This window comes from Simochromis diagramma, unplaced genomic scaffold, assembly GCF_900408965.1.
Source record: "Simochromis diagramma unplaced genomic scaffold, fSimDia1.1 OVJJ01000602.1, whole genome shotgun sequence".
NCBI classification, from domain to species: Eukaryota; Metazoa; Chordata; class Actinopteri; order Cichliformes; family Cichlidae; genus Simochromis; species Simochromis diagramma.
In genome coordinates, this window is record NW_024387040.1 from 4,753,382 (window position 1) to 4,781,161 (window position 27,780).

General features: G+C 39.3%; 4 protein-coding genes and 1 long non-coding RNA gene across 6 annotated transcripts; 4 read left to right on the forward strand and 1 right to left on the reverse strand.

The window, feature by feature from the left end:
• The first annotated feature begins 152 nt into the window (after nucleotides 1–152).
• Nucleotides 153–6,658, forward strand: cops5 (COP9 signalosome subunit 5). The gene is made up of 8 exons (XM_040044002.1): nucleotides 153–452; nucleotides 708–942; nucleotides 1,662–1,790; nucleotides 2,195–2,260; nucleotides 2,497–2,582; nucleotides 2,723–2,834; nucleotides 3,517–3,665; nucleotides 5,212–6,658. The coding sequence occupies exons 1-8, from the start codon at nucleotides 316–318 to the stop codon at nucleotides 5,300–5,302; spliced, it is 1,005 nt and encodes a 334-aa protein (XP_039899936.1). The 5' UTR covers nucleotides 153–315; the 3' UTR covers nucleotides 5,303–6,658.
• A 440-nt stretch (nucleotides 6,659–7,098) lies between these two features.
• Nucleotides 7,099–12,647, forward strand: ppp1r42 (protein phosphatase 1, regulatory subunit 42). Its single transcript, XM_040044003.1, is given in 10 exon segments — nucleotides 7,099–7,277; nucleotides 7,938–8,160; nucleotides 8,245–8,411; nucleotides 8,498–8,636; nucleotides 9,479–9,595; nucleotides 11,173–11,290; nucleotides 11,466–11,562; nucleotides 11,564–11,598; nucleotides 11,905–11,986; nucleotides 12,359–12,647. Coding segments are annotated over 9 exon segments (912 nt in total). The 5' UTR covers nucleotides 7,099–7,277; nucleotides 7,938–8,028; the 3' UTR covers nucleotides 12,384–12,647.
• Nucleotides 11,628–27,725, reverse strand: mcmdc2 (minichromosome maintenance domain containing 2). Its single transcript, XM_040043999.1, has 15 exons — nucleotides 26,845–27,725; nucleotides 26,638–26,768; nucleotides 26,495–26,554; nucleotides 26,096–26,291; nucleotides 25,881–26,003; nucleotides 24,694–24,795; nucleotides 23,615–23,743; nucleotides 23,240–23,477; nucleotides 22,418–22,623; nucleotides 22,175–22,332; nucleotides 21,658–21,837; nucleotides 21,445–21,584; nucleotides 20,941–21,050; nucleotides 20,554–20,750; nucleotides 11,628–14,813 (listed from the first exon to the last, which is right to left on the reverse strand). The coding sequence occupies exons 1-14, from the start codon at nucleotides 26,939–26,941 to the stop codon at nucleotides 20,584–20,586; spliced, it is 2,037 nt and encodes a 678-aa protein (XP_039899933.1). The 5' UTR covers nucleotides 26,942–27,725; the 3' UTR covers nucleotides 11,628–14,813; nucleotides 20,554–20,583.
• On the forward strand, nucleotides 13,896–15,766 carry LOC120741238 (transcription factor 24-like). The gene is made up of 3 exons (XM_040044004.1): nucleotides 13,896–14,008; nucleotides 14,463–14,906; nucleotides 15,157–15,766. Exons 2-3 carry the CDS (start codon nucleotides 14,481–14,483, stop codon nucleotides 15,265–15,267), a joined length of 537 nt encoding a protein of 178 aa, XP_039899938.1. The 5' UTR covers nucleotides 13,896–14,008; nucleotides 14,463–14,480; the 3' UTR covers nucleotides 15,268–15,766.
• On the forward strand, nucleotides 17,221–20,864 carry LOC120741239. 2 transcript variants are annotated; one of them, XR_005697579.1, is made up of 6 exons: nucleotides 17,221–17,355; nucleotides 18,649–18,700; nucleotides 18,924–18,990; nucleotides 19,432–19,493; nucleotides 20,140–20,202; nucleotides 20,616–20,864. It is a non-coding gene; the product is annotated as an uncharacterized LOC120741239 (long non-coding RNA). The 2 variants fall into 2 exon arrangements; XR_005697580.1 differs by having other exon boundaries at nucleotides 17,240–17,351.
• Nucleotides 27,726–27,780: the final 55 nt, after the last annotated feature.

Sequence of the window (27,780 nt, forward strand, 5' to 3'; positions counted from 1 at the left end):
AGAGTAATAAATAAGATACAAATATGATTAATGAATGCAATATCACCATATATCATTGCGTTGTAGTGTTAAGAGATGGCATATAACAAATAAACACATCAGTGGTAAATATGTGTAATATGAAGACGAACGTCCCCGTCGATTTCACTTTGTTGCGTTGGTATCGCTCACTGTCATGGCTCCTTGAGCGAGTGGCTATCAGCTCCTAAAACGATATCAAAATCTTTGGGGGAGAAATACAGCACTTCTTCCCGTATTTAAAGAAAAAAATCGGGTGTTTTTACGGCTCGGGTTTTGCTTGGATACATTATTAACATGGCGGGGAGCAATACGGCTCAGAAAACATGGGAGCTGTCTAACAGCATGCAGGAAGTTCAGAGCATTGATGAAATTTACAAATATGACAAAAAGCAACAACAAGAAATCCTCGCTGCGAAGCCATGGACGAAAGAGTGGGTGCAAAACAACATTGTGGTATTTAGGTTTCTGTCTAAGTATTTAGGTGATTGCTGAGCTGCCGTATTCGTATTAAATGGTGTTCGTTGGTAGTTTATTGTTGGAACATTAGTGGTAGCTTAGCTACAAACTAGCAAACCGGTCTTTATGTTAGTAGCAGTACAGCAAAATGGATGTGTATCTACAATATACGCACTGCTTAATATTATCTAACATCAATACAAATACATTTGTCATTGTTCACCTTTTAGTCACCACTACTTCAAGTACTGCAAAATCTCAGCTTTGGCCCTGTTGAAGATGGTAATGCATGCCAGGTCTGGAGGAAACCTGGAGGTGATGGGCCTAATGCTGGGAAAGGTGGACGGTGAAACCATGATCATCATGGACAGCTTTGCTTTGCCCGTGGAGGGCACAGAGACCAGAGTTAACGCCCAGGCGGCAGCCTATGAATACATGGCTGCCTATATTGAAAATGCCAAACAGGTGGGACATTGACTTCCACGCACATAAAGAGCATCGTGTTTGAATTATGACTTAGAAAGAAGGAACCGAACTATAGCCTAAATAAAATCAGACTTGATTTCATCTGAGACATTAACTTAATACTTTCTGTGAATGTCACTGGTTTACAACCATTTTCTTTTTACTTAAAGAAGAGTGTTTCAGCTGCTTTAGAAAAATCTTTAACTTAATATCAATAAGATTTTTACAAACTATAAAGGGATTATTTGAAGCATTACTGTCTTTTGATAGTATTAATATTCTGATAGCCATATATAACCACATTTGTCTGCCTTTTCCCATGCTGAGTATACGATTACTTATTTCTAACCTATTTTCAAGCACTTTATTGTAGTTAATGTTGCAACCCAAGAAGCAGGAATACAGTATAAATATATTATAAGGTTAATATGATTTGCACTCTTTTATATTATCTAGGAATAATTGTAAAATTTTGTGTAAATTGTACTATGTTATGAGGTTTCTCCAGTCCCTGTTTAACATACACTATCCAATACTCTAATGAATTCAAGTGACTACACGAATGTGGAGATATTTTTTCTTAAAAGAAAAAGGAAAGATGGGAAAATGCTACTTTAGATAAGGATAAAAACTGCAAACTGTGTCAAATACAATCATGTTACTGACATCTTACACTGCCCTAAAGAAGATATGATTTTATATTATCTACAATTCCTCAGGTTGGCCGGCTGGAGAATGCGATAGGCTGGTACCACAGTCATCCAGGCTATGGATGCTGGCTCTCCGGCATAGATGTCAGCACCCAGATGCTCAACCAACAGTTTCAGGAGCCTTTTGTGGCTGTTGTGGTAAGATGGGAAATAGTAACCAGTTTTATTTTGAAGCTAATGGCTTTTTGTTTTTTTTTTAACTGTGACTTCTATTTTCCCACTTTTCAAATGGAGCTTATCCCATATCCCACATCCCATTAATGTGGGTGTAACTGAGAAGGGGGGAAGATTACTGATGGATGAGTTGTAGATTTGCATGTAGTACTGATGAATATTTTGCTATTACAACCACATTTGCTATTTACACTTCATTTGGTTTAGCGGCGCTTAAATGCCAGGGGCGTCATGTAATTAAGTGTGTATTTTCAGCACACTGACAGCCCCAGTAAAAAGGCTCCTGGTGGCCACATTTGAGTAGTCCCTAGAGGTTTGTGTGACCCCTGACTCTGTTTTCCTGTTCTACTGTATCTTGCTTCCTATAGATTGATCCCACTCGGACTATTTCTGCAGGGAAAGTCAACCTCGGTGCCTTCAGAACCTACCCGAAGGTAAAGCAAAGACTTTAGCAGCAGTCCTCTTTGGTCTTTAGTAAAATCACAAAATATCTGTTTTTTCATTCTTCTTGTGCATAGCTGTATTTGATTATTTGAGATGTTTTTATATACTGATTTTATTGTTGTGTATTTGTTAAGAATATATTTATAATTTTTTTTTTCAGTCACTCTGTATTCTTAATTCCTTATTACTGTAGTAAGTACTTAGTATTTCCTTTTTGGATTTTTAGGGTTACAAACCCCCTGATGAGGGACCCTCAGAATATCAGACTATCCCCCTGAACAAGATTGAAGACTTTGGTGTACACTGTAAACAGTGAGTATTTATATTTGCTACAGTATTGTACCGGATCAAATACTTGTGTAGCATGTACCGTATCACACATTTTTCACTGTTTACTTTATTTTCAGTACTTGCATATGCGCTTCTTTTTTCTCTGTCTCTCTCCTTTTTAGGTATTACGCCTTGGAGGTTACTTACTTTAAGTCCTCCCTCGATAGAAAGCTCCTGGAACTCCTTTGGAATAAATATTGGGTTAATACCTTAAGTTCTTCAAGTCTCCTCACGGTATGTAGGGCATTTCAAAAATCAAAATGTTTGCTATTTGTTTGACATTTTGATTTATGGTTAATTATTACTCTATAACTCATTTAGACATGTGGTCACCAGCTTGTGATGTCATGATTTATTGCTGCTTATTAGCTAAGCGTCCGTGTTTGTTGATTTTAGTAATAAGCTGTACATGAACTTTTTTTCACAATGGAGATAAGCCGACTCCACGATGCTCCTTTTCCCCCTTGCTGTTCGTTCGCCCCTCATGTAAATTTGCATTGTGGATGCAGGAACTCTGTCCTGAGCTTGACTAAACAGTCTAAATAGGCATCAGGCTTGTCCAAACAGTGGGTTTTTTGGCGTTTTGGATGAAGATGAATTGACTAGATGTCAAGAACGGGCTGCTTTATGGGTGACGGGCTTTGTCAGTTGCTACACTGTCACCCCAGCCAGGGGCCTCCCTTGTCATTGTGTTTTAATTACCTTTTCTACCATAAACACGGCCTCACCTTAAGCAAACCTTTCACTGACTTCTTTTCATTCACCACAACCCATAAAGTGTTCCCTCTGGCTTTTTAGACATATTTGTTGCCATTCTGCAAAAAAAAAAAAAAAAAAAAGGAAAATCTGTTATCAAGCTTTTAGTGGCAAATTGTGCATGAGTCAGTTTCTGTGTGTTTGTGTGTTGCATGGTCAGAACTCGGACTACACCACGGGCCAGGTGTTCGACCTGTCAGAGAAGCTGGAGCAGTCGGAGGCCCAGCTGGGCAGAGGCTGCTTCATGCTCGGATTAGACACACACGACAGAAAGTCTGAGGACAAACTGGCCAAAGCAACACGAGACAGGTGGGTTTTATTTTCGATAGAATGCTTTAGTAAAATTAAATGTCAGCTTAATTTATTTTGGGCACTGTAACTTAAGTATGATATAATATGACTGTAAATGTATAAATAATATCCCACTAGATGAATAAAGTGGTCAGTGGTGTTGCTTTCAATTATGTAATCATATTTTCTACTTGTGTGATATATATTATTTTTTCCACTGACCTTATAACTGGCTTGTTTTCTTTTATTTCGAGCAGTATTTTTATCACATCCTCAAATTAAATGTCAGTCTTTTTTAAATCTGGCATTGATTAGGTGTTAAGGACAGTAGTTTATTTTTGTGTTTGTTGCTAAATTAATCTAAAATTTGTTTCTTAATCAGACCAGTGTTGCTTAGCAGTAATCATTCTGTGCTTTAAGATACTTTTTAATCAGTTATTATGCAAACTGACCCCATTTGGCTATTTCAAATTTCTTGATTTAGTTTCTAATAGAATCCAGCTCAGTAATGTCTTTATGAACTCCGCCAAGGTGGTCATGTTTTTGGGAGCATTTTCGTGTGTGTCATTCTTTCTGTGTGCAAACAGCTTCAAAATGTTTGAATTCATTTAGATAAACTTTGTTGGGGTGTAAGGTGGCATCATGTTAACAATCCATTAAGATTTGCCTTACATCCACTCAGGCCTTCAAGGTCAACTTAAAGATTTATTGCCTGAAAATTGACAAAAAGCCTTATAACTTAGAAGCTATGATTCTTACAAGTGTGGTATAAAAAGCACCATATAAGGATTTAAAATATCATGTCATATTTGACCTCTGACCTCTCCTTCAGGGTCAATAGATTGATCTGAAGGTGATAATGATGCTATATAGAGAGATTTAAAACAGTTTCTTTCAGCAATTGTTTGTATTGACAACATAGAGGCATATTAGGAATGACATATAGAGTCTAAGTAACACGTTACTATATTATGAATTTGTTATGCACATTACAATAATAGGTTATAACTGTTTAAATACGTAATTTGAATACACAGAATATGTTAGAATAAGTATTTTTTTAAAACAAACTTCTGCTGAAAAACCTTTTTTTTCCACTTTTTTATTATTAAATATTTAAACTAAACAATGAAGTAAATGCTACACATGTACTATATCCACATGAATTTAAAAAACGGGTTTCATCAGGGCAAATAATGTTGATAGTGGTTTCAGTTTCAGTTTCATCTTTTAGTGGCTCTATAATGTAGTGGTTTAAACCTTCAGCTGTCAAGCTAAACATCCCCGGTTTCAGGATAAGACACAGGAAGGCCAAATCACACACGGCGAGCTACCTGCTGTGGCGACCCCTCGTGAATACGAGTGCAGCCGAAAGTAGCTTTAGTTTCAGTGATATCTGATACATACAGCCACTACGAATGTCTGCAAACAGCAACGTTACCTTTAAAAAGTCTGCTGACACCACTTTAAATGTCATATCCCTTTATGCTGCATCTGTTTTCCTTTTCTTTTTTTCCCCCTGGATTAAATGCTGATCTTCATTTCTCTCTGTGGTTTATTTTAGCTGCAAGACAACCATAGAAGCGATTCATGGTCTGATGTCTCAAGTCATTAAGGACAAACTCTTCAATCAAATCAACACGTCTGGCAATTAAACCTCAGCCACAAGGCCATTTTAATTACACCTGGAAATGTGTTCTTGTGCATGCCCGGTGCTTACTGATTCATGGTGTATGTTTAACTGCTAAGAGTAGCATCATCTGTTATTTCTCTTGGGAGTGCTTTTCTATTCATTTTTCCTTCATGTAGGTAAGAATTAGAAGACACGTGCAAAAAATAAAACTTAAAAAAAGCAGCATTTTGTGCTTTTTTGTTTCTTTGTTTCTTTGTTTGTTTTATATAAGGCAAAGTGTAGCTGGGACAGTGATCGGTTTCAGTGGAAGGTGGATTAGATGTACACTGCTGTCCAAATGTTTACTCTTTAGTGCATAATATTATATTCTCAATGCCCAAGGCACGGCGGCATCTTTTCACACATAGCCCTGATTCAGCACAACATTTAAATAACACATCGGTGTGGTCACATTTAAAGCTCAGTCTAACCTAGCACCAGTCAGTCATTCAAGTGGTGTAGCCTGTCATAGCATTACATAATGGAACAACAAACTACAGCTTCTGCTTAGGCTCAGCGGGAATCGACTGCCATGCGTGGGATGTCTCTGCGGAGTTGCTCCCAGCACAGTTTGGCCCTCGGTGGTACGCTGTGGCAGAGCGGCCAGCTTGTCAGGTTGTGGTGTGGCAGTGATGCAGGGCAGAAACAGAAGCCGTGCACACTGGGGTCCATTCACCCGACGCGCCTGCTCTCCATCGAAGCAGACACTCGCCGAGTCTGCCTTTCTTTCTTTTCCCTTTTTTTTTTTTTTTCCTATTCCTTTGGCCTGGGGTTGTGTGATGTCTTTTTCTATGGTATTGTAATGGCTACATGTATATTTTTGATGTCATGTATTGCAGAGGAGAGAATCCCAGTGGGAGAGTGGAGGTGCCTGTTTTTTCTCATAAGCATGAGCTTTGGCACCACTTGCTATAATGATTTTACTTAACCATGATTTAACCCGTGTCTTAAAACTGAGAACTTTTGGTGTACTGGTTTACGAAAATGGAACTTATTAGATTAGATTTCATGAAGTTTAGGAATATGAAATCATTGAGTAAGGTTTTTGCACTCAGTCTACTGACTAGTTTGTATTTTCGCCAAATATTTAAATGTATTACATGTCTGACTGTCAGTGCTGAGGTTGTATTTAAAGTATGCACTTCTAAAATAGATTAACCTAATGTTTGGTCTTTCATGATTTAAGAAACATGTTGAACTTGTTGGATATGTAAATATTGTGATTATCACCAGATGGACATTTGTATGCATGACTAAAGCTGCAATAAGAACATTTATGTAAATTCTAATCAAGTCAAATTGTGGGCAGCCAAAAAAAATTAAACGATCCTTTTCAACAGATTTCTAATTCTGAAGTATGTTCCCGTTAGTACAAAAAGGTTTCTGCTTGCATGACTGTGAAAAAGAAACATCGTAAAATAAAATGATTTAAGAAGCGTTTTTAATGTATATGGCACTGCTTTGACAGATAGTTAGAAGCCTGCTGTTGTCCAATAGGCGGTATAGATCTAATGACCACACTAATCAGGAGATGGAAAGAGCAGTTTTGCTGTGAGAATGATTGATCCCGCTTCCTCCCCACCAAGGGCTGCTGCATAAGCAGAGGCAAGTCACTCCTTCACAGGAAACTCAGGTCATGACAAAATTTAAAGTTTACCGACTTTCCCCTAAAATAAAAACATAAAAAAGCCTCTTTCAATCTGGAAGTTTTACTATCATGTTAGCTGTTCGGGACTTTTCAGTACACTAGTCCCCCAGTTAGCTACTTAATAGCCTACTTCCGCTTCGCTGGTGTTGCGCCAATTTCAGTGACCCGTGGAATTCTGTTGTGTCTCGCGGACGCTACTTCCGTTGTTTCCATAGAAACCATGTTCACGATCTCAAACAAAAAAGACCAACACGCTTGAAAACTGTGTAGCTATAACATACGTTTTAAACCCCCTTGCCGGCGTTGAAAGGTAGGAGAATGCAGTTAACTATTTATATATTTGATTTTTACACCTGAAGAATATTTAGCGGAAACGTAGAACTTCGTGTTAGATGTAGTTAAGAGTCTAATATTGGGGCTATATTTGTTGTGCTAGCGAAGCTACACAACATAAAAAGGACCCGATTCCTTCCTTTCACTGTTGCTTTGCAGTTTATCCACTTCAGTATGTTACTCCCTGCCCGTATGCACTGCTATAAGCGTGGATTTTCTTTGACAGTGACAAACCGCCGTCCCTGAAAACCCCAGGCCCAGGAGTGTTTGAGTTCAGTTAGTCTATAGCTTATCGATCAGTGTCTAGTTTTCCTTACACCACCGACCCGAAGCCTTGAGATCAAGCGTGGATGAGACCTGCTGTCACATCACTCTGCTCTCCTCTCCCCAACAGTATCTTTTAACTACACGCGTACACAGTTGTATACTTAATACAACCTAAGCTTAATACCTGAGGAAATTAAACTCAAAAAGTATAATTGTATACCTCACGGTCAGGTCATTTTAGTACACAAGCCTTATATAAAAACACAGTGGTCACCTAAAATCATATAATTTTCCATTAGTTATTTCAAACCATGACGTGATTAGGTTTTAGACCATTGAAATATTCAGAGGAAATATTTGTATGTTTTAGACACAGCCAACCCATAGTCACTGCTGTGGGCTGAATGCTTGGCTGAAGCTGAAAGGGATCCTCTCTGAAGCCGAGATTGTGACAAGCCAACATGGTACATCTGACCGTAGATCTGATTGCTAAGTCTAGAAAGCACTTCAAAAAGAAAAGGGGCCTCTCCTTCCCAGAGTACCTCAAGACACTCACCCACCTCCACTTTTCTAACAAGAATATTGAAGATATTGTAAGTAACCAGCATCTTTAACACTTCTTTAATTCTGGTTTTTCAATTTACTAATTTTAATGCCTAATTTTCTTGATTTTCAAGGGAGATCTTTCAATGTGTACAAACCTCACCGTTCTTTACCTGTATGATAATAACATCACTTACATTGGCAACCTCAGCTTTGCCTCCAACCTCACGCATCTCTATATGCAGAACAACAGCATAACCCATATAGATAATCTGCACAATCTGCAGAACCTCTCTAAACTGTGAGTAAAGTTCAACTGATTGGTGATAAATATATGAAGTGGGAGGTGTGTGTTTGAACATGTATGTTATTTTTGCTGCTCTGCAGGTATCTCGGGGGGAACAGAATTGCTGTGGTGGAGGGCTTAGAGCAGCTCCATCAGCTCAAAGAGCTTCATGTGGAGAATCAAAGACTGACACCGGGGGAAAAGTTGCTCTTTGACCCCAGGACTCTCGACTCCCTCGCTGTATGACCTATTTTTACTCTGTTCGGCTCACTAATAGTATCAGAAAAAAACATCTCCCACACTTCCAAATAACTTAAGTTATTCTTGGTTGATTCATTATACGTTTTTAAGCTATCGAAAGACCAGACGAAGGTCTGACATTCACTTTTCATGCACAAAGATGTGTGTGAGCTGTCAACCCATGTGTAGGTTATCACATCCAGTGAAAGAGAGATCTGAGATTTCCCCTGATCCGTGTAAGAGCAATATTGTGCAGGGTTTGATGATGTCAAAGAGATCTCTGTTGCTCCCTCTGGTCTGACAAATCAGTTGAGTCTGTTTGCTTCGTTTACTGCCCATGCTATGGATAAACACACCAGAAGTCTCAGCTTCTTGTTTGTTTAGATAAATTAAAGAAATTGCTGTGCAAATTTAAAGAGTTCCAGCATTTTATAAATGAGCCATTGTGAAACTTCTAACCAGGGTGAACATTTTGCAACTGCACCACACACATATATATATGTAAAGACAACATATCCACATGCTTAAGAGTGCTTACAAGCGAATAAAGAGATAAAAGTAAATGTAGTTTGGACCAACTAGTACTGCTTCCTTTAAGCTCTGATATATGGTATTGCAGATATTTTCTTTGGGTGGGTGCAAATGATTTTTGTCTTTTCTTTGGAAGTTGCGTTGCATATTTGAATACCTGTAGTTTAATATCAAGTTGATTTGACCATAAAAAATATGTTTCATATATACGTTATAGTCCAGGATCTGTTTGTAGTAGTCTGTCATTGTACTGACTGTAACATGAACTATTTTCTTTACATTAATATGAATTCTGTAAATTCTTTGTTCAGGAATCTCTGTGTGTCCTGAATATTAATAACAACAACATCGATGATATCAGAGACCTGGCGGTGCTGAAGGAGCTCCAGCATTTTTCTGCTGCAGACAATAAGCTGTGCAGTATTGAGGTAAATATACGTTTTCAGGACTTACTTGATGTCATTCAAGGCTCCTGCTGCAGTGTGACTCAATTAGAAAGTGAGTGCACGTGAAGTCAAAGTAAATACTACCCCTTCACAGCAACTATGCATGCCTGATCAGGTCAGCATTAACATTGTTCCATGGCTTTCTGCACTGATGTGTGAAATGATATGGATAGCGGAGTTGTAAGGAACTAAATCCTGCAAATCCCGCCAGAGCTTCCCAGTCTCCACGACTCGCACAGGGTCAGAATTATTCAACAAATCAGCGAACCATTCCCCCGAGAATTTTCTCGCTGACAGCTTCAAACAAGCACAAGTTTCTCCCGTTCCTTGGAAGGTTGATTTTTCCTCTCTGCCTTGGAATCGTCTATTTGATGTCGCAAACCCCCGCTGTATCACTTTATGAGATTTATTAGACTCCCTGACGCTATGATGGCAATGATATCTCTGTTTAAACTTATCTGTTAACTGAAAAAGTTGATGGCTTTATTTGAAAGGGTGTAATTCTTGCTTCTAATTGGCATTTAATAGCAGGATGACGCAATGAAAGCACTTTGTAGTTGACTTTACTACCTTCTTAAAACAGGGGACTTTCTTTGGAGATCGTTGATGCAGGTAATTGTTGTACACGTGTCATTTTTTTTAGCAGATGTCTCCTATAATTTATACAACCCGTCTGCCACTATCGATTGCGCAAAGACAGCCCTCCAAAGGATCAATTTTTTCTTCTGCACCATTTGGTCAGAGTCCAGAGGAAACATTATGGATTTTTAAAATAGATTATGACAGGCAGTCAGCCCGGGTGACAAATGGGGAGCATCTTCTGAGGCAGTTAGCTGTGCGCGGGGCAGAGAGGACAGGGGGAATCGAAGCTCTGGTCAAATACAGGTTCATAACTGGCCCATCATTAGTGGAAGTGAGAGAGCCGGCCAAGCTCAGTGAGCATTCAGCCTCTGCTGTTCTCCACGCCCCCGTGTGGGGGGCAATTTGGCGCTGGGCTCCTCTTCAGTGAGGGCCTTCTGAGTGACGGCCCTGACACGATCATTTATCAAAGCCTGGGAGCGCGTGGTGCTCAGGGGTCCCCCTCTGAACTGATTGCGGCTCAAGCTGGAAAAGTGGAAGCGCTTTGGCCAAGACAGGAAGGCAATGAACAATCAGAGCGTGTCCAGAGAGTATTCATATTTCCAGGCTTGGATTAATGTGCCTTTAGATAAACATACAACTGCAGGCTACTCGCTGGAGGAGCCAGCCTCACACTGCCCCAGGAGAAAACTTGTAGTTACATGACACCGGCGACACTGTTTATTAAAACAGACTGATGTGTTGTTTATGCACTTTCTATTGGCCCTTATACTTCATATTACCATTCACTCACACCTTTCTTTTTTCGCTATGATCATCTGAATAGCAATCATAAGATTGCATTATATTTGTTTTAAACAAACTGGGCTATTGTTTGATGTGTAGACAATAACCTTAGAGACACAGTGTTTCCAGTAGAATAATTAGGGATTCAGACACAACAGATTATAGCAGATTTCCTGCTTTGTGTTTATTTTCAGGAGCTAGAAGATGTGTTCAGCCACTGGCCTCAGCTGTTTCTAATGGATTTGAGTGGAAATCCTGTGTGTAAAAAACCAAAGTACAGAGACCGCCTGATAACCGTGTGCACAAGCCTCGGTAAAATAATAATCATTTGTTTGCTCAGTTCACTTCTAATTTGAAAATACGCTTTCATTATTTTGCTGTGACTTAAATTTAGGAAACACTCTTAAGGATAAAATCAAAACATTCACAATAGTTCATTTTATGTTTTTTATTTTTAATGTTTGTTTGGTTAAAACATTTCTTATAGAGGCTCTTGATGGAAGGGAGATTAATGACTTAACCAGAGAGTTTCTTATTAACTGGAAAGCATCCAGGGAGGCCAAGAAGAAAAAAAATAATAAGCATGATGTCTGGAGCACTCATCCCTTATTCTCTAACAAGTAAGTTACTTTATTTGTACATTTTTTTAAAAAATCCACCAACCTTGTTTACAGTCATTTTTCCCTCCTGTTTTTGCTATTTAATTCTCCCTTTCGTCTTTGCATGGTCCATTAAGTCACTTCTACTGTGGATCTGCTAATATGTATAACAATACTGGAAAACCATACTATCAGTTTTTAGATTAATGTGAAAATCACAAAAACGTCTGAATTGAGTTTTACATAAGTTCATAAGGCCGCTGGGTGACTTCACACCCATGCAAATTTCAGTAGTAGTAGCAGTACTTGGCTTTGTTTATATTTCAGATGAATTTAACATGGGTCAGGATCTGCAGCCTGGTCACAGCCACGCTAACATGCAGAGGTGGAAGCCACAGCAGTCTCTCAGGTCCAGTATCACAGTTTAAAAAAGCCTACATTCGGCACATCTATGTCATGACTTACTAAATTATTTAACTGCAGAGTGAATCCAAATCATAAGTAATAACTACTGATGGTAGGCTGACCCCAATTCTTAAAGTCCCCCCCTGCCTCCAAAAAAAGTGAACATTGCTAGAGAAATTCATATTTTATTGTAAGAGTCAGTTAGTTTTGCTTCATTCTCCTTCCTATCTTTTTTTCTTGAAAACTTGAAAGGAACCATCAGTTTTACTGATTTTACATAAGATTAAAGACATTTCAGTTTAGCCATAAAACAATTATAGAGATAATATTTATTTGTCAGCATTTGATTTTTTTCTCTCTCTCTCTTATCTTCCAGGGCAGAAAAATTCCAGTTTCTGTAAATAGCCTTGATCTTTTGGCTGTCTCATCAGCTGTCTGCAGTCATGTGGTTGCTTTAAGACAAACCTACAAATGCACCAAAATCTTCACCTACGACTAACCGTGCTTGTGCCTTGTTCATCCATCTTGATTATTATATCTGCAAAACTGCAGGCAACTCAGAGTCACTGCAGCTTCCTTCACCTATGGCATGTTTTTACAGCATATTCTAAAGTGATTTCATTATATTGAAATAATAAGTAACTAAAATTAATAACCATTGTGGGGAAAAAATAAAGACATTTATTTAATGTTTTTTACAGCTGTTTTATTGATAATTGCTTTATGTGTGTGTGAGTGGGGGGGGGGGGGGGGGGGGGGGGGGTCTGATGATTTAAATAATTTGTCCAAACCCAAACTGCTAGTTGCAATGCATTTCCTGTGATGTCATTTTTCTTCTAAATGCATGTCAGCAAATAAGTGAACATGGAGATGCAGAGTGGCACAATCTAAATGATCGCTCTGCTTTATTATTACAAGTCTTTACATTATCCAAAACTAACAGCGTGTGCTTCTATTTAAACAGCCGTGATAAATGATTCCGTCCTCTTTTATAACATATAAAGCCGCGACGCGGACGTATTTGGTCTCATCGTCGTTACTTTGAGTTTTTGGGGAGCCACGTGGGTGCGTAACTCTGAAAGATGCGGGATAATTAGGGAAACAAGCTTACTTAACCTTCCCTTACTTCTCCTTATAATTAGTGGCCCGAAGCAATACTGTTACCCCATCCTTACAAAAACAATGTTTATTAAGAACACTCTGAGGATACACATATTATGAATAATTCCTTTCATTAATTTGCCGACATCTCTGTTTGGAGCCCTGAAAATCAGAGTGATTAATTTATGAGTCTCACAAGAATTTCCTCAACGCCTGCCTGTTGATTGCAGTGCTGGAGTTTATTTATTAGCTGTTCCAATGAGTTTGCAATTCAAGACACTCTGGCAATTCGTCACATGTTTTGCATATCACCTTACCCTTGTCAGTTTGGCTTCATGGTCTATTGCAAATAGTGTTTTGGTAGACCAGCCTTTTGTTTCTGACCTTAAGGAGCATATTTGAGGTAATTGTGACCAAACTTCTCCCCAATGCCACTTTTTTTTCCTTTTTTTTTTTGGTGATAGGCTTATGAAGAAAATACAGTGTCAAGTTCGCAGCCAATTAGAGTGGGATACGGCCTGCACATATCGGAGTTGAAGCAAAAGAGAGCCCTGCCTCTGGCGTTGAAAACGAGCCTCTGCTGCCCCCAGACAGAAATAAGTTGGGAAGGGGGAAAGAGCAGCCTTTTCTCCGCTGCGAGCGGGTGTTATGGGTCGAAAGATTAATTACGTCGGAGTGAAATACTTGTCCGCCGCTTTGTGTATCCAATAAATTAAGGGCTCCCGAGACTTACGCACACAGGTGAAGTGTTGGATGTGCGTACACGGGGACTGCGGCGCAGCGTTCCTGCATACTTTATAAGGATAAACTGGACTTTGAAAGGGACCTCTTCTACATTGGCGAGCAAATTCTCCGACCTAACGACGTCTTCTTTGGGTTGCCTTCATGTCGTTTTTTGAGGCAGAGCCGTTGAGAAGTACCAGAGGTAAACTCCACATCAGACTACCGAACAGATAAAGCTCTCATGCCGGGAAAGACTTGGTTTGGAAATCTTCTGAGCATAAATTTATGTCAGTGCAACTAGACAGCTGTCAGTTATTTGGATTAGGTTTCTTTTTTTGTTGTTTTGTTTTTCTTTGATGCTGAAAGATTTTTTTAGACTTGAAGTGTGTTTCCTGTTTTATTTGCAGCATCATACAGTTTGACCTTTAATCACAGAACTTAACTCATGGATATAAATAAATGCAAAAGGCAGCAACTTTAATAGTGTAGATAAGTATAAATGTTTAAGTTCAAATTAGAACATTTGCTACAGAACAGCGGACTCAATTAAATATTCAAATTTGTCTGTAAAATGGCTGAAAGTTACAGCTAGAGTTCAAATAAAATGTGCAGCTACAGTGGGCAGGTATAGGCTAACCTAAAACCTCTTCATCCAGGTCAGTAAGTGCACCCCGATGGTTGGAAGACAGACGCTCCGAATGGACAGCGGTAATTGCTCCGGAGCAGTGGTGGATGACAGTCCAGGATCCAGCCCGAGCTCCAGCCCGAGTCCAGACGGTCGTCGTCAGGAGCTCCACCGGGCCAGAGTGCTCCAGAGCGGCGGGATCGGCGGCAGAGGACGCCCGGCAGCAGCGAATGCGGCGAGGGAGAGGAGCCGGGTACAGACGCTGAGGAACGCCTTCCTGGAGCTTCAAAGGACTTTGCCGTCAGTGCCGCCGGACACCAAGCTGTCCAAACTCGACGTGCTGATACTGGCCACCACCTATATTGCCCATCTGACTCGAACTCTGCAGGAAGAAGGCACAGAGGAAGGAGAGGGCACGAAACAAACAGAGGCGTTACACTCACTGAAAGGCGAAGGCTACCTGCACCCGGTGAAGGTCAGTGTTAATAAGCATTAATCACTAGAGATCTAGTTTTGTTTTCAATTCTTCATTAATTGTTTTATTCTAAAATTATTTTGGTGATCATGTTCTGTTAGAAATTTCTCACTTTTTAAAATATAAGAAGTTAGCACAGCCTTTATCCTATAGATGCAGAAAATCCTGTCACACCACCGAGTTCTGCTTTTAGAAATTATTTTACCAATTTAAATATTTCGATTTATTAGTTTCTGTTTTTCCCCTACAGAAATGGCCAATGCGATCCAGGCTGTACGTTGGAGCAACCGGGCAATTCCTAAACACTTCAAGTCCTTCAGAGTCAGAGGATCAAGGCCCATCGTCGTCCACCTCCCAGTAAAATAGGCTTAATTCATTTGTACCGAACAGCTTCGTTTTGTGCATGAGTTCATGCTTTACTTCCGAAGCGGCACATGATTGTAGAACAGCTCCCACTAAAGCACCGCAAATTAGGAAGCCCTTGTAAATTAATATATTACGTGAATTTTATTGTATAAATTTTGAGAAAGCATACATTATATTTCTGTGTGTTATTTCGACTAATCCTGCCTGCATTGTGCAGCTCCACACACGTCCCAGGTATATTTACAGAGACTCCTCGGGGCAACGAGCCCGTCATGCTTGAGTGTGCACTTTCAGCTGAGACATTTGCACTAAATGCATGTGTGAATAACTTAACATCTGTCATGTGAAGTGGTCTGTCAGGGAGCCCACAATGCAGGCTCCGAGTCTCATGTTCCTCCTTATTTTTTACATGCATGGGTGTAAATGTGTTTGTGAATAAATTACTTGACAATGAAAGAAGATATGTCTCCAAGGTTTGAACGATAGAAAACATTTTAAAGGTGTTCCAATTATTATTATTATTATTATTATTATTATTATTATTATTATTACTGATGGCATTTGCTGGACAGTGATTGTGGTTTTTGTGGTCTCTGAACAGTCACTGTAATTGTGTGGCTGTAGGTTTTAATCAAATCCATCTGTGGTGCTCGATTAAGAATTTGGAGATAACACAAATTTCACTGATGACTATACAGAAACGTTTTAACTTGTCTTGCAGCTGATTTTAGAAATCCGACTGGCTAAAAGGTCTATGTAAACAATAATAATTGGTATTATTTCATCATAAAATATAAAAAAAATACGATACATGAATGCATAATTTATAGTGTTAGTAAAAACAATTACAATCCATACAGTTTAAAAGGGATGACTGCTTTCTTATTTCTGATTATTTTTCTTATCACTAACATTTAAAATATTAATACTTCACTATGAATTAAAGTGTTATGATAAGTGTTATAATACCAATTTCTTCACTCAAAATATCTTTATTGGTGACTCTGTTAGACTGATTAATCGGATTTCATGATGTAATTTTTAAAATATTGATAAAGGTATGTGTAAATCCCTTTAGGCTACAATGAAACAAATGACGATATTTCCCTAATTTAGCTAGTGCGGATTAAATAAAGGAAGAGCATAGAAACAGAAATTATGATATATTTTTTATTTATTTAATTTAATTTATTTTTTTTGCTGTCACATGTCCAGATCATCAAGTTACATACCCCTCTTTGTTTGTTTTTTGTGTTTGTTTGTTTGTTTTTTTAAATTCACTTTTATTCATTTGTTTTATGCTCGGCCTTCTGTTCCTTCTTCAGTAATCAGACATATTACACAGGAACGTTCATATACAAGTACATAGAAGTAGTTCCAAATTCAGAGCATCGTACCTTCCTGAAAAAAAAACGAAAAGTGGCCATGATTGTACAGCTTCACTAAAAGCTCTAAAGTACTTTATATTAAATGGAAAAATTACCAATAATAATAAATTTAATGTAAGTTTTGATGCACACACACACACACACACTTGCTCTGTCTCTTTTCTCTCTCAGATCTATTTTTAACTGAATACAGCGCTGGTATTAGTATGTTTGTTTGTTTGTTTATTTATTTATTTATTTATTTATTTATTATTCCATTTGCCTCTTGGATGCCCCCCACCCCCCACCACACACACACACACACACACACACACACACACACACACACACACACACACACACACACACACCTTTACATGGGCCCCTGAGCGCATGCCCAGAATGACCATCGGTCAGAATATAGAATGACGACAACTGAACAAAAATCACCACATATGTATATGTCTTTACAGGCCATCATCATTGTTATTAAAACTTTATGCAATACAGTGCATAAATAAGAGCACTTTAGATGTTAAAGAGAAGCTTAAAAAATGCTTCGCTGTGCGCTTCGCATGCTGCACTGCGCAGCCGTGGTGCGTAGAAACAGGAGGTCGGACCGGAAACTCTTCCTCTTTCCCTGGAGATGGCTGCAGAAGGCAGTGCGGCGTTTCAGCTCTTCTCAACATTGAACTTCTTCGCGATTCAACACGTAGGTAAGCAATAGAGACACGCTTGTGTACGTTTGCATAGCTTAAAATGGACCATCAGTCAGCGTGTTTTCAAGATGAATATGAATTTGCTCTTGAAACAGGCCATTAGTCGGTAGCATGAAGCTAGCTAGCTAGCTACTCAGCCACGTGGGTGAAAGGAGTACAGCGTAGCTTTCCTCCCCTCGCTTTACTGTTTCTCATCATAGTTAAAACACTAAAAGGTGTTTCATTCCATTTGTATAGTAAAGCTAATCTGGCTCCTGATTTTGAGCATTGCACCAACTCTGTCCTTACAAAAACACGTTAGTGTGTTGGTAATAAAATACAATCGTTTCATGTGGCAGACATTTTTATTTCTCGTCTCCCGGTCCCACGATCTCATTGGTTCCAGTTTACAAATGTGAACAGGTTAGGCTCACAAGAAACACGTGGCGTGAAGTATTATTTTGCAGATCTGTGGATGTATGCCTGCGTAAACTAAAAACGAAGCCGAAATGATGGCGAACTTGTATTAGATATTAAGATGGGGAATTTTATAAGTTTAAAGAGTCGTATAAGGGCTTAAAGACAAACTTCTGGTTACTTCTGGTTTCTTGGTTGCCTAAAAGCAAGTGATAGCATATTTAAAAAGTTTGCATTTGCACCTCAAATGTAATATTGGGGATTTGTCTTCCTTCGCCACCTTTGTTCATTGGTGTGCATGTCTCGTTATAATAGACAGGTCTCATCCCTGAAGTAAAGTAATAAATCATTTTTCTGGACTCACTGTCATTCAGCATCTTACTGAACGCTACGTCTAATCTTGTCAAGGGGTCACCAGAAGAGCTGCTGGTCAGGGAATTACCACCTCTCATTAGTTTACTGGGGAAAGTCATCAAGGCCCCAATGAAGACATAAGGTCATGGCAGAGGTCGTGACCTGCTGTTGAACCCATTCTCAGACATGCGGTGTTAGCCATGCTCCTGGGCTGTGTTATTTTGCAACCTTTGACCTTCAGGTGATCAGTCATCTGTTCTCGCTATATTGGCTTTTCTTTCAGTACATTTTACTTATTCAAGCTGCAAATCAATATCCCATCACTCCTGAGAGCAATTAGTTGCAAGGTTTGGAAAAGCTGCAGTGACAGACTTTCACTGATCTTGAGAGGTGGTTGGGGTGTATTTCTGTTGAAAGGGAGTAACTACTTGATTTAAAAACTTAAAGTTAGAGCGAACTATTAGGCTGGTCCTTAATAAAACCAAAAGATCATACTAAACTAACTCTCTTTTTTTTTTATTTTTTATTTTTTTATTTCAGATACTATGCTGCTGCAAATAACCTGATGTCTTCACTGTGTTGACCCTTTAAGGTGAGAGCTGAAATATTTGACCATATTTAAGTTTTGGTTTAACTGTAGCTCAGTCCAGCTGCTGGAATAGTGATGAGATCACATTTTTGCCGTTTACCCGTCAGACAATAACATGGTGAAACTGTGACTAACTGAATAGCCAGCATAACATCAGACAGCCTCATATTTGATTTGTATGAAGAGATTTTCAGGAAGTTCATGTCAGTGGTTTATTTTGCTTCAGGTCTCATGCTGTGGTTGCAGGAGAGGCACGAGATGCCTAATCCTTTGTCTCCTTTCCCTGAGGACAGGTTAGTGGTTTCACAACAGTAAAATGGAAAAATGAGTAACTGCAGTAATTGTTGCAAATCTTGTCTGCTCATACTGATTCAGTGGTTAAAATGATTCCCAAACAACAAGTTATATTAATTTGCTTTGCGGCAGCTATTCTATAGCTGCAGCTGGAATAGTGATGAGTTCACTTCTTTCGCCGTTTACCCATCAGACAATTAAGTGGTGAGATTTGGGACTACTGAATTACCAGCTGCAGCCTTTGTGTCACATAGTTTACCCCAGTTTTTATTTAATACAGTAATAGTTTCACACATAGCCAGAAAATTTCATCTTGCCAAACTTGGCATTTACTTTCCATTTAGCAATTTTGTTCTTTTGTTAATCTGATTTCAGTTTTGAGCCTATTATTTCTACATTACCTGTATCTAAAATTACACTGTGTATTGTTAATTCTGCAGATAAACAGCAGCAGCAGTAATGGAGCTACACAGTGACTGGCAGTGATTTCATGCCTTTCCTGGTAAGTAAAGCCAGTAGTAGACTGGTGTATTCAGGAGCTGGGATTCTAATAGCCCTTTTCCTCTAGTACCTACTTGGCACGCCTTGGCTAGACTGGGATTTTAGGGGTTTCCATTACGTGGTAGTACCTGGGATCAGGTACATTTTTAGTACCTACCCAGCCGGGTTTCCAGTCCAAAAATATGACGTCAACAGACAGAATACCACTAATTGGCCAGTCAGTAGTGTCACTCAGTAAGTCAAGAAAGGGACTTCTTCCATTTTTTGAAACCTGGCAATGACAGAAATGGCTTCATAGAAACAAACATTGTGGTGTTTCTGTCACATACAGATGTCGTTACTGGACTTTCAGATGCGTTGCTATAACGACTGAAAGCACATTTTAGGACTCAATTGTAATGGAAAGCGTCTGAAACAGAGTCGAGTTGAGGTGAGTAGTTACTAGTGTAAAAGAGGCATAAATTGCCAGCTTACTTCACTGGTATGTCTGCTGATGTAACTTGTAATGATGAGTTCACTTTTTCGCCGTTTACCCATCAGACCAAAATGGGCTGCTGAGAATGTGACTAACTGAACTTAAAATTACTTTTAAACCCACATAAATCATTTATTCTCATTTGACTGACTATATACTGTATATTTGTTAGATGTGCAAGGTTTCGGAAACACTTGAATGACTTGGGAGTACACAGAGTGGCCACAATTGAAAGGTAAGTAACAGGTCCTAGCCCTGTCCCTTTGGTTTTTCAGACCTGCACATGCCACATTGAGCTCAGTTTTTTTCCCCCCCTTCGTGCTTACAATTTAAAAATGGATAGTTGTTTTCTTTTTTTATTTGATATGCACAATTGGTGGGGGGATTTGTCTGCAAGAAAAAATATCTTAAGTGTATTTTGGTTATTTAATCTTGGATGCAATATTTTTAAACATGTACTGGATTCAGATTTTGGGTAATCCATCTTTTTATCTGCATTCAGCACGTATTTATTTGTTTGGTTGTATTTGATCAGCGTACAGATTTGAAATGTAAAAATAAAGGAGTTTAATCTTGTGTTGCCTACCTGCATTTTGTTAAACAACCTAGAGAGGCTTCACTCTTCTGTAATGTATGTGTCTGCTCCAGGTGCGTTGGTGTAGATGAACCGTAAGATAAGCTGATGGAGCTCATCCAGAGCAGCGTCTCGCTTGCACAAACCATCTACATCTCCCAGGTCACAAGGAAACACTGGATCGGGTGGAATAATGAGAGCAGAGGCGCCTGTATGAAGAAGAGAAAATCCTGAATATATTGTATATTATATTGGTGTTTGATGCTTTATTATCTTGAGTGTTATATATTGATCAATAAAATGAGCCATGCTTATGAACAGAACCATCGAGTAATATCATTAAATTGCTAAATATCTACTTTTTAGTGTTTTGAGGAGGTGTAAAAATGAAATGAATACCATGCTTGAGTGAGACTGAGCTTTCACAAAGGAGTACAGCGATCACAGCATCCTGCTCTAGTACTTGAGTTCTGAGACATAGCTTGCAATGGGCCTCAGCCAAAGAGATCCTGTGACAAAATGAATATACAATGTGAATGTCTGCCTCTGTATTCAGTAAGACCTTTCTAATACACTGTAGGACAAGTAATCAATAAAAATGTTACATTTAAAATGTAAATGGATAAATCAAGACTGGCTGTGTATGGACAGTATAATGTGGCCTGCCCTGTTTGGCCTTCTCACTGAGAACATTTATTTTCATAGTTTTAGCTGAACATAAAACGTGTCACCACAGTGGGAAAGATTTGTAAACATTTGTCAAAGTTGCATGAAAAATGGTCATCTACGAGCAGCAATAGAGTGGGCTTGCACCACCTGGTGGATGAAGTTGACATTACAGCAGACTTTGACCTCTGCAGTTTAATATGCAGAAAGCAGAGATTGAATGTAAAAAGCACTTACAGCAGCTTGATAGAGGCCACAGACATGTTGACACCCTGACCCTGTGATCGCACTCTGCGGCTCGCCATGTAGTAACCATGGATTATTTTCTCTGCTGCAGGGCTGAGCTCCACTTGCAAACCTTGTGCATGGGCCACCAGCTGAAGAATATAATAGTATATTAGCAATATAACATAATTTATAATATAATAGTAATAGAACATGTTTGTTAACCTCCTGATAGTCTTCAGTGGAAAACTCCCAGCAGGGTGGGTCATGGGGTTTTCCAGACTGTACTGCATGCTGGAGGGTGTGGACAGTCTGGGCAAGCAGGGCCTGCTCTCCAACCCTGTCTCTACACTCAATGACAAGGCCAAAGGCATCTGCCAACTGAGCTGGTACAGCACCCATCTCCTGCTCACAGTAAAGAAAGCTGTCAATAAACCTTTATTTTAATGGTTACATTTCATTATTTACCCCTTGCCTACAAAAAGAGCAACACAAAGCACTGATTATTCTCAAGGGTTCTGCTGTGAAGTATAATTGCCTGGGCAGGGCACTTCCTTCAAGAGCACTAAATTGTCTCAATTTCCTGTTTTGCCTGTAGCACCAACAAACAGCATCTAAGCTGAAGGAAAGGGGCCTTTTTTAAAAAACTGTGTAATAGGCAAAATAAGTTACAAACATAAATCTAAACTTAGACCCAGTAAAGCACATTCATACAACAATAACTTGATGGAACTGAACTCACTGCTGCTCCCAGTGCGCCACAGTCTGCCCTCCCAGATCGACGGGAGGAGTCTGTGACGGCCCAGAAGCTACACTGGACTGGAAAGGAAAGCTGCTGGTCTGCATCCTCACCATATTTCTTTCCAGGGATGAACACTGATAGTGTGCGGGTCTCCATAACTGGAAAAATTTTTGTTTAAAAAAAGATCCATGATTTTTATAGCTGACATCCTTTTAAGGTTATTGTAGCACTTACATTCGTTACCTGACTTAATGGAATCCAACTTGTCCTTTCTGTAATAGCTCAGATCTCCCAACAGGCAAACACCCCCAGTGGCTAGCAGGACAGAACCAGCATGGATGTTAGCAGTACCTGCCCCATGTTCATCCCGGGACAGGCATGCGAACATCTCTCCCGTGGCCTGATGCCTGATCCCACGATAGGCCAAACTCAAGCTGTATGTCATCAATCTAGCACAAAAGGATAAGATGATGGATGGATAACGAGGACGATTTGATCACAAGTGTGGTACCTAGTGGGTCCATTTAGGTAAATGGACTGGTTCTTAAATAGCACTTTTCTATTCTACTTGAGCACTCATAACGCAAGCATGTGGTTACACACTGCTGTGTGATGGTGTGTGACCAAGCTCGTGCCCAGCATGAGGAGGAGGTGCCAGGGCTGTTGTGGCTGTTCATGGTCCTTCCACATGTTACTGAGGTCGTGGTTTGTTAATTAACAAATTGTTAAATTGCCATTATGTCTTCTTTCTTAAGACTTCAATCCTCCAGTCCAATAAACGAGACCAAACAAGAGTAAATAGCAGAAAAAGCTGTTTGGCATTGGCAGATAAGATTTGGCAAGTTTTTATGGGCACAACCCACAAATGCATTTCCTTACAAACGTGGCACCATTTAAGGGGAAATAAACAGGCTTTCCAACAGTGTAAGATTTATCGCCAAGAATCATTGTTACAACACAGACATAATTGATCAAACACAAAATTTCCTTACTTTTTGTTCTAAGTATACATCCCTGTTTAGGACGCAGTAGGTTTCAGGATTCAGATCATTTAAATTTGTTTACCTGTCGAGTATAAGCGTGTCAGTGGTGACAACAAGAAGATCCAAGTTGTGAAACGTGTCCTTTTCATCTATTCTGGTCTGCACCAAGCTAAGCAGCAAGCTCAGCTTCAGAGTGTCGTACAAGCCTAGAGGAGCCACGTCCAACCCAAAGCAGTGAGCTACAATTGCGGAGAACCTCCATGGAGACGAGGCCGTTCCCTTCAACAGCTCCTGGAAGCGGGCGCTGACTTTACAGTCACCTGTAAGTTGAGTTGTAAAAGATGGTCTTTTACTACAATTAAAAAATATAAAACCTGAGACTTCACTGTATGAAGACAAATTTAATATATCTGCTATTCATTCTGTAATTTTAATGGGAGATAATTCACAGGCTTACACACTGGTTCCCACGGCTGGACACTATTTGCCTCCACACTCCAGGTAATGTTGGGCCACTGGTGCACATGTGCAGGAATGCCCAACACCCGGTAATATCGCCCGATTCTCATGGAGTTACACAGCTCGTCTACATGAGTAGGGGAAACAAAGCATTAACACTCAAAGGAGTTGTTCTCGGCTGCCCGGTGATTACTAAAGAAACATGCATGCCACCTACAAGCCACTGCCAAGAGAAACAGAGTGAGGACTTCAGAACAAAGATTTCACTGTGTGCGAACTGCACAGCCAGCTAATGAGTGTTCTTTGCACTTATTAACATATATGTTTAGTAACGGGAGCTCGCTGTATTGAATTCCTCCACAGGACTGGGTCAACAGAATATGTTAATCCTGCTGCAGAGATTTGCTAAGCTCTCAGGGGTGCTGGCGGGACAATGTTATTCGAGGGGACAGAAACACTTAATATCCTACCATGAGGCACCGTGCTCAGCCGGCTGCACTAAAATCTATTTATTTGCACTCTCCCCCACCAAGTTTGTGTTTCAAAGCGAACCTCGTTTAACAAGCCAGAGAAAATTAATGGCAAACCTCAATACATTTGACTGTAAATATAAGCCATTATAACCACATTTCTCAAGAGTAATGGATTAAGATCTTATTTTCCAAACAAAACAATAAACTTGCATTTTGAGGATATTAATCTGCAGTGCAGTTTGATTTTAAAATGTTTTTGTTACGGAGCTGTTCTCTGAATCAAAAAGCCAAGGTGCACAAAGTCCTGTTTGAACCAGCAGATCAGTGCTGACCTTCACGAAGGAGCCGTCACACTCAGTACTGTTGGTGTTATGATTTGTATCGTCTGTTTTAGGATTAGGCTACTCTGATGTAAACGTTCGGTAATGGATTGTGTTTCTGCTCTTGGGTATTATTGAGTGTGATCATGATGTATTGTAATGCATGCTAGTGCATATTTTTCATCTTCTGCCACTGCCTTCACCCCTCCCAAAAAAAGCTATGAGTTTTCTTCTCCGTTATTCACGCTGCTAAAACAGTTGCACACTGCAGACTGTAGACATACCTCTGAGAAACAGGGTAACAGACTGGTATCTCATTGAGCTTTGCTCATGGCCTCTTAGAACATCCAGTGCTTTGACATGGATCAGCTCCACCAGCTGCTTGTCTATACCCCAAAAAAGACACATACATAATTACTGTGCAAAAGTCTGGAGCCACTTTATATATTGCAAGGAAAATGGGAAATAGGCACAATGATTTACTGAAACATGGGTAAACATACATTAGAAATACAGCATATTAAGCAGCAACAAATTTCTTATAATTCCAGACAGATCACAGCCTGGAATCTCTTAGGCAGCTTTCTTGTCATTTCTCTAAGTAGTCTTCAGGATTAGTTCTCCAGGCTTCCTGATGGACATTCAAAGCGCTTCTTTGGATGATGGCTGCATTTTTGTTCCATTTTCTCTCATGATGATGCCACACTGCTTCAATCATTTTGAGGACCGGGTTCTGGAGAGACCAATCTATGACTGGCAGTTTATTTGGGATCATTGCCATGTTAAAGAATGAAACAGCTGCCAGTGAGATGGGTTCCAGATGCCACTGCATGGTGGAATAAAGTCTGATGTAACTTTTCAGCATTTATAATTGCTTAAATTTGATAAGATCCCCAAAATTACTGGCTGAAATGTAGCACCTAACCATGACATAGCCTCCACCGTGTTATTGTGGCTGTTTTCAGCTGATTTTGTTGATGCAAAAATACTATTTCATATCTTTCAAACTGTGTTATTGCTGCATTTTTCATAGATTCACTTAAAAAAATGAATAAAAATTGTGTTTTTGTAAAAGGCTGCCAGTAACATAGTGTCTAAAGATAAATTTAAAATTGGTTTATTACTAAGTTTTGTTGTATGTGTATACAGGACGTGACCCAATATGCTTGAATGATTTATAGTTCAGTGTTAGGTGATTTAACAAACAGAAAACAAACAAAACAACATTCCTATGAAAATGGACAGATACAAGTATGGACCTTAAACTGAGTGAAAAAGCAGCCAATGTCCAAAGAAAATCTTTGAAAGACCTTCAGAGAGCACAACCAAAAAAAAAAAAAAAAATCACAAGAATGTCTGGCTCACTGGAAGCAAAACATAAAGAAATGAGGGGTTGACCTGATATTTTTGCAGTAGTAATATGTTAAAATCAAACCTTACAACGCACTGCAGCATTCTGAATCAATAGTACCTCCTAAAACTCTAAACTTCACATCCTCTTTCAATTGGGAGCTGCACATCATGCAGCTGAAGTCGTTTCTCACTGTGGCTGACTCCGTTGCTCCGGGTGCGTGCACTCGAATGTGGTGAAAACCTACAAGCAGCATCACAGAAATGAGAATTTATATACTGCATTTGTCTTAGTCTGACTTAAAAACCACAGAGTATGTGTATGTACTGCAGTACCTGTAGAGCAGGGGCAGCCATCATCAGTGCAGAGGAACCTCGCCCCCTGGGTGTACTTTGTGACCCTTGTCATGGAAATGACCAGGCCCTCCATGGAGACAGGCCTCAAAGGGCGACATAAACGAGGAAAACTGGAAAGGTCCAGTGTGTACTCGGGGAATGGAGGCAGGTGTGTGAACTTCAAAATAACATTCACCTCAAAAGAAACACACACACATTGTTAGAGGACAGAGGCATCATCTGATTTATTACACTAGGAAAAGCCCAGGTGTATTAATGAGGGCTGCATTGCCTTTAGGAGTCATTGTTTACTGGGACAGTAAACGGAAACGAGCCCTTCACTTGTGGATTTATACAAAACACAGTATTGTTTCGGTGAAAGGGGAAGCGGTTGTTTACCTGACTCTCCATGTGTATTTTTTCAATAAGTGAAAGGGTCTTTATAGCCAGGAAACAAACCTAAATGAGGAATTGGTTAAATATAGTTAAGCTGACAGCAAAAATGTAGCTACGTTTCATTTTTGCCCACAGTTTTCACTTACAGACTGAAACAAAGCCGTGGCTTTCAGGGGGTCATGGAGAACACAGTCCCCCAGTACAGGATCCAGCTCCAGCACATCGGCGGGATTAACACCTATACAAAACCTGTACACCGCCTCGGTCTGCTGTGTGCCTGAAAATGACCGTTAGCAAAGTTAAAAACTCGGTGATTTTAGCTGTCATGGCTGCCGTGGAGCGGAACCTCATACCGTTAAAATGTTTGCAGTTTTCGCAAAGTTTCTTAAGACCACCGCTTCTGTCTAAGTACACCAAAACCGATTCTTTCAGCGATAAAATGTCAGCCATTTTTAAAAACAAATTATATCATGAAGACGTTTAATGTTTAGTTGAGGTTAGCCCGGGTTCAGCGGGGGGAGCTAACTTCAACAAAATGTGACGTAATAATTTTTTTTTTTTTAATTTATAACTGTACATACAGAAAGACTAAAATATATATAGTTTCGGTTTCCGGCTATAAAGAAATTATTTTAAGGAAAATTATGGAACTTCTTGTTTTGTTAAGAAAATTTCATAAATTGGTTTCCATAATGCGAAAATTTGTCAGTTCAGTGGTTTCTAATTGACGTTATTGCTTAATATTAATTTATAGCAAATTTAAAATACACACTTTTATGCATACTTCAATGAAGATGTTATTAAAACAAGGGAGCTGGGCTTAAATTTATCCACAAACATTTCAAACAGATTTTTTTTTTTTTTAAATTTTCTTTTATTGTTGTGCAGGAATACAGGATTACTTAATTGCCAGACAAAGAAAATCATTGTGGATTTTTAATTTCTGAATTAAAAAAACCTGTTAATGCAAATAACAGAAAAAATAAACACATACAGTTCAATAAAAAAAAAAAAAAAATCATATAGAAAGGTAACTTATGAAGCAGAAGACAGTCTTTTCCATTTTGCAAATGTGACCTACAAACCAAAATGCTGCATTTACTGGTTTCTCAAGTAATCCCCACTTCCAGCTTAATGTGAATGTGAATATAAACAATAGGTTGTTGTTTTTTTTTACAGTAATTACATAAACAAACACAATTGTGTCTGAGAGTCAAATTGAGTCACTTAAAATCCAGTGAACTGTTCAAGTTTGTCAGAAAACTGCTTACTGACTTTATTTAAGGGAT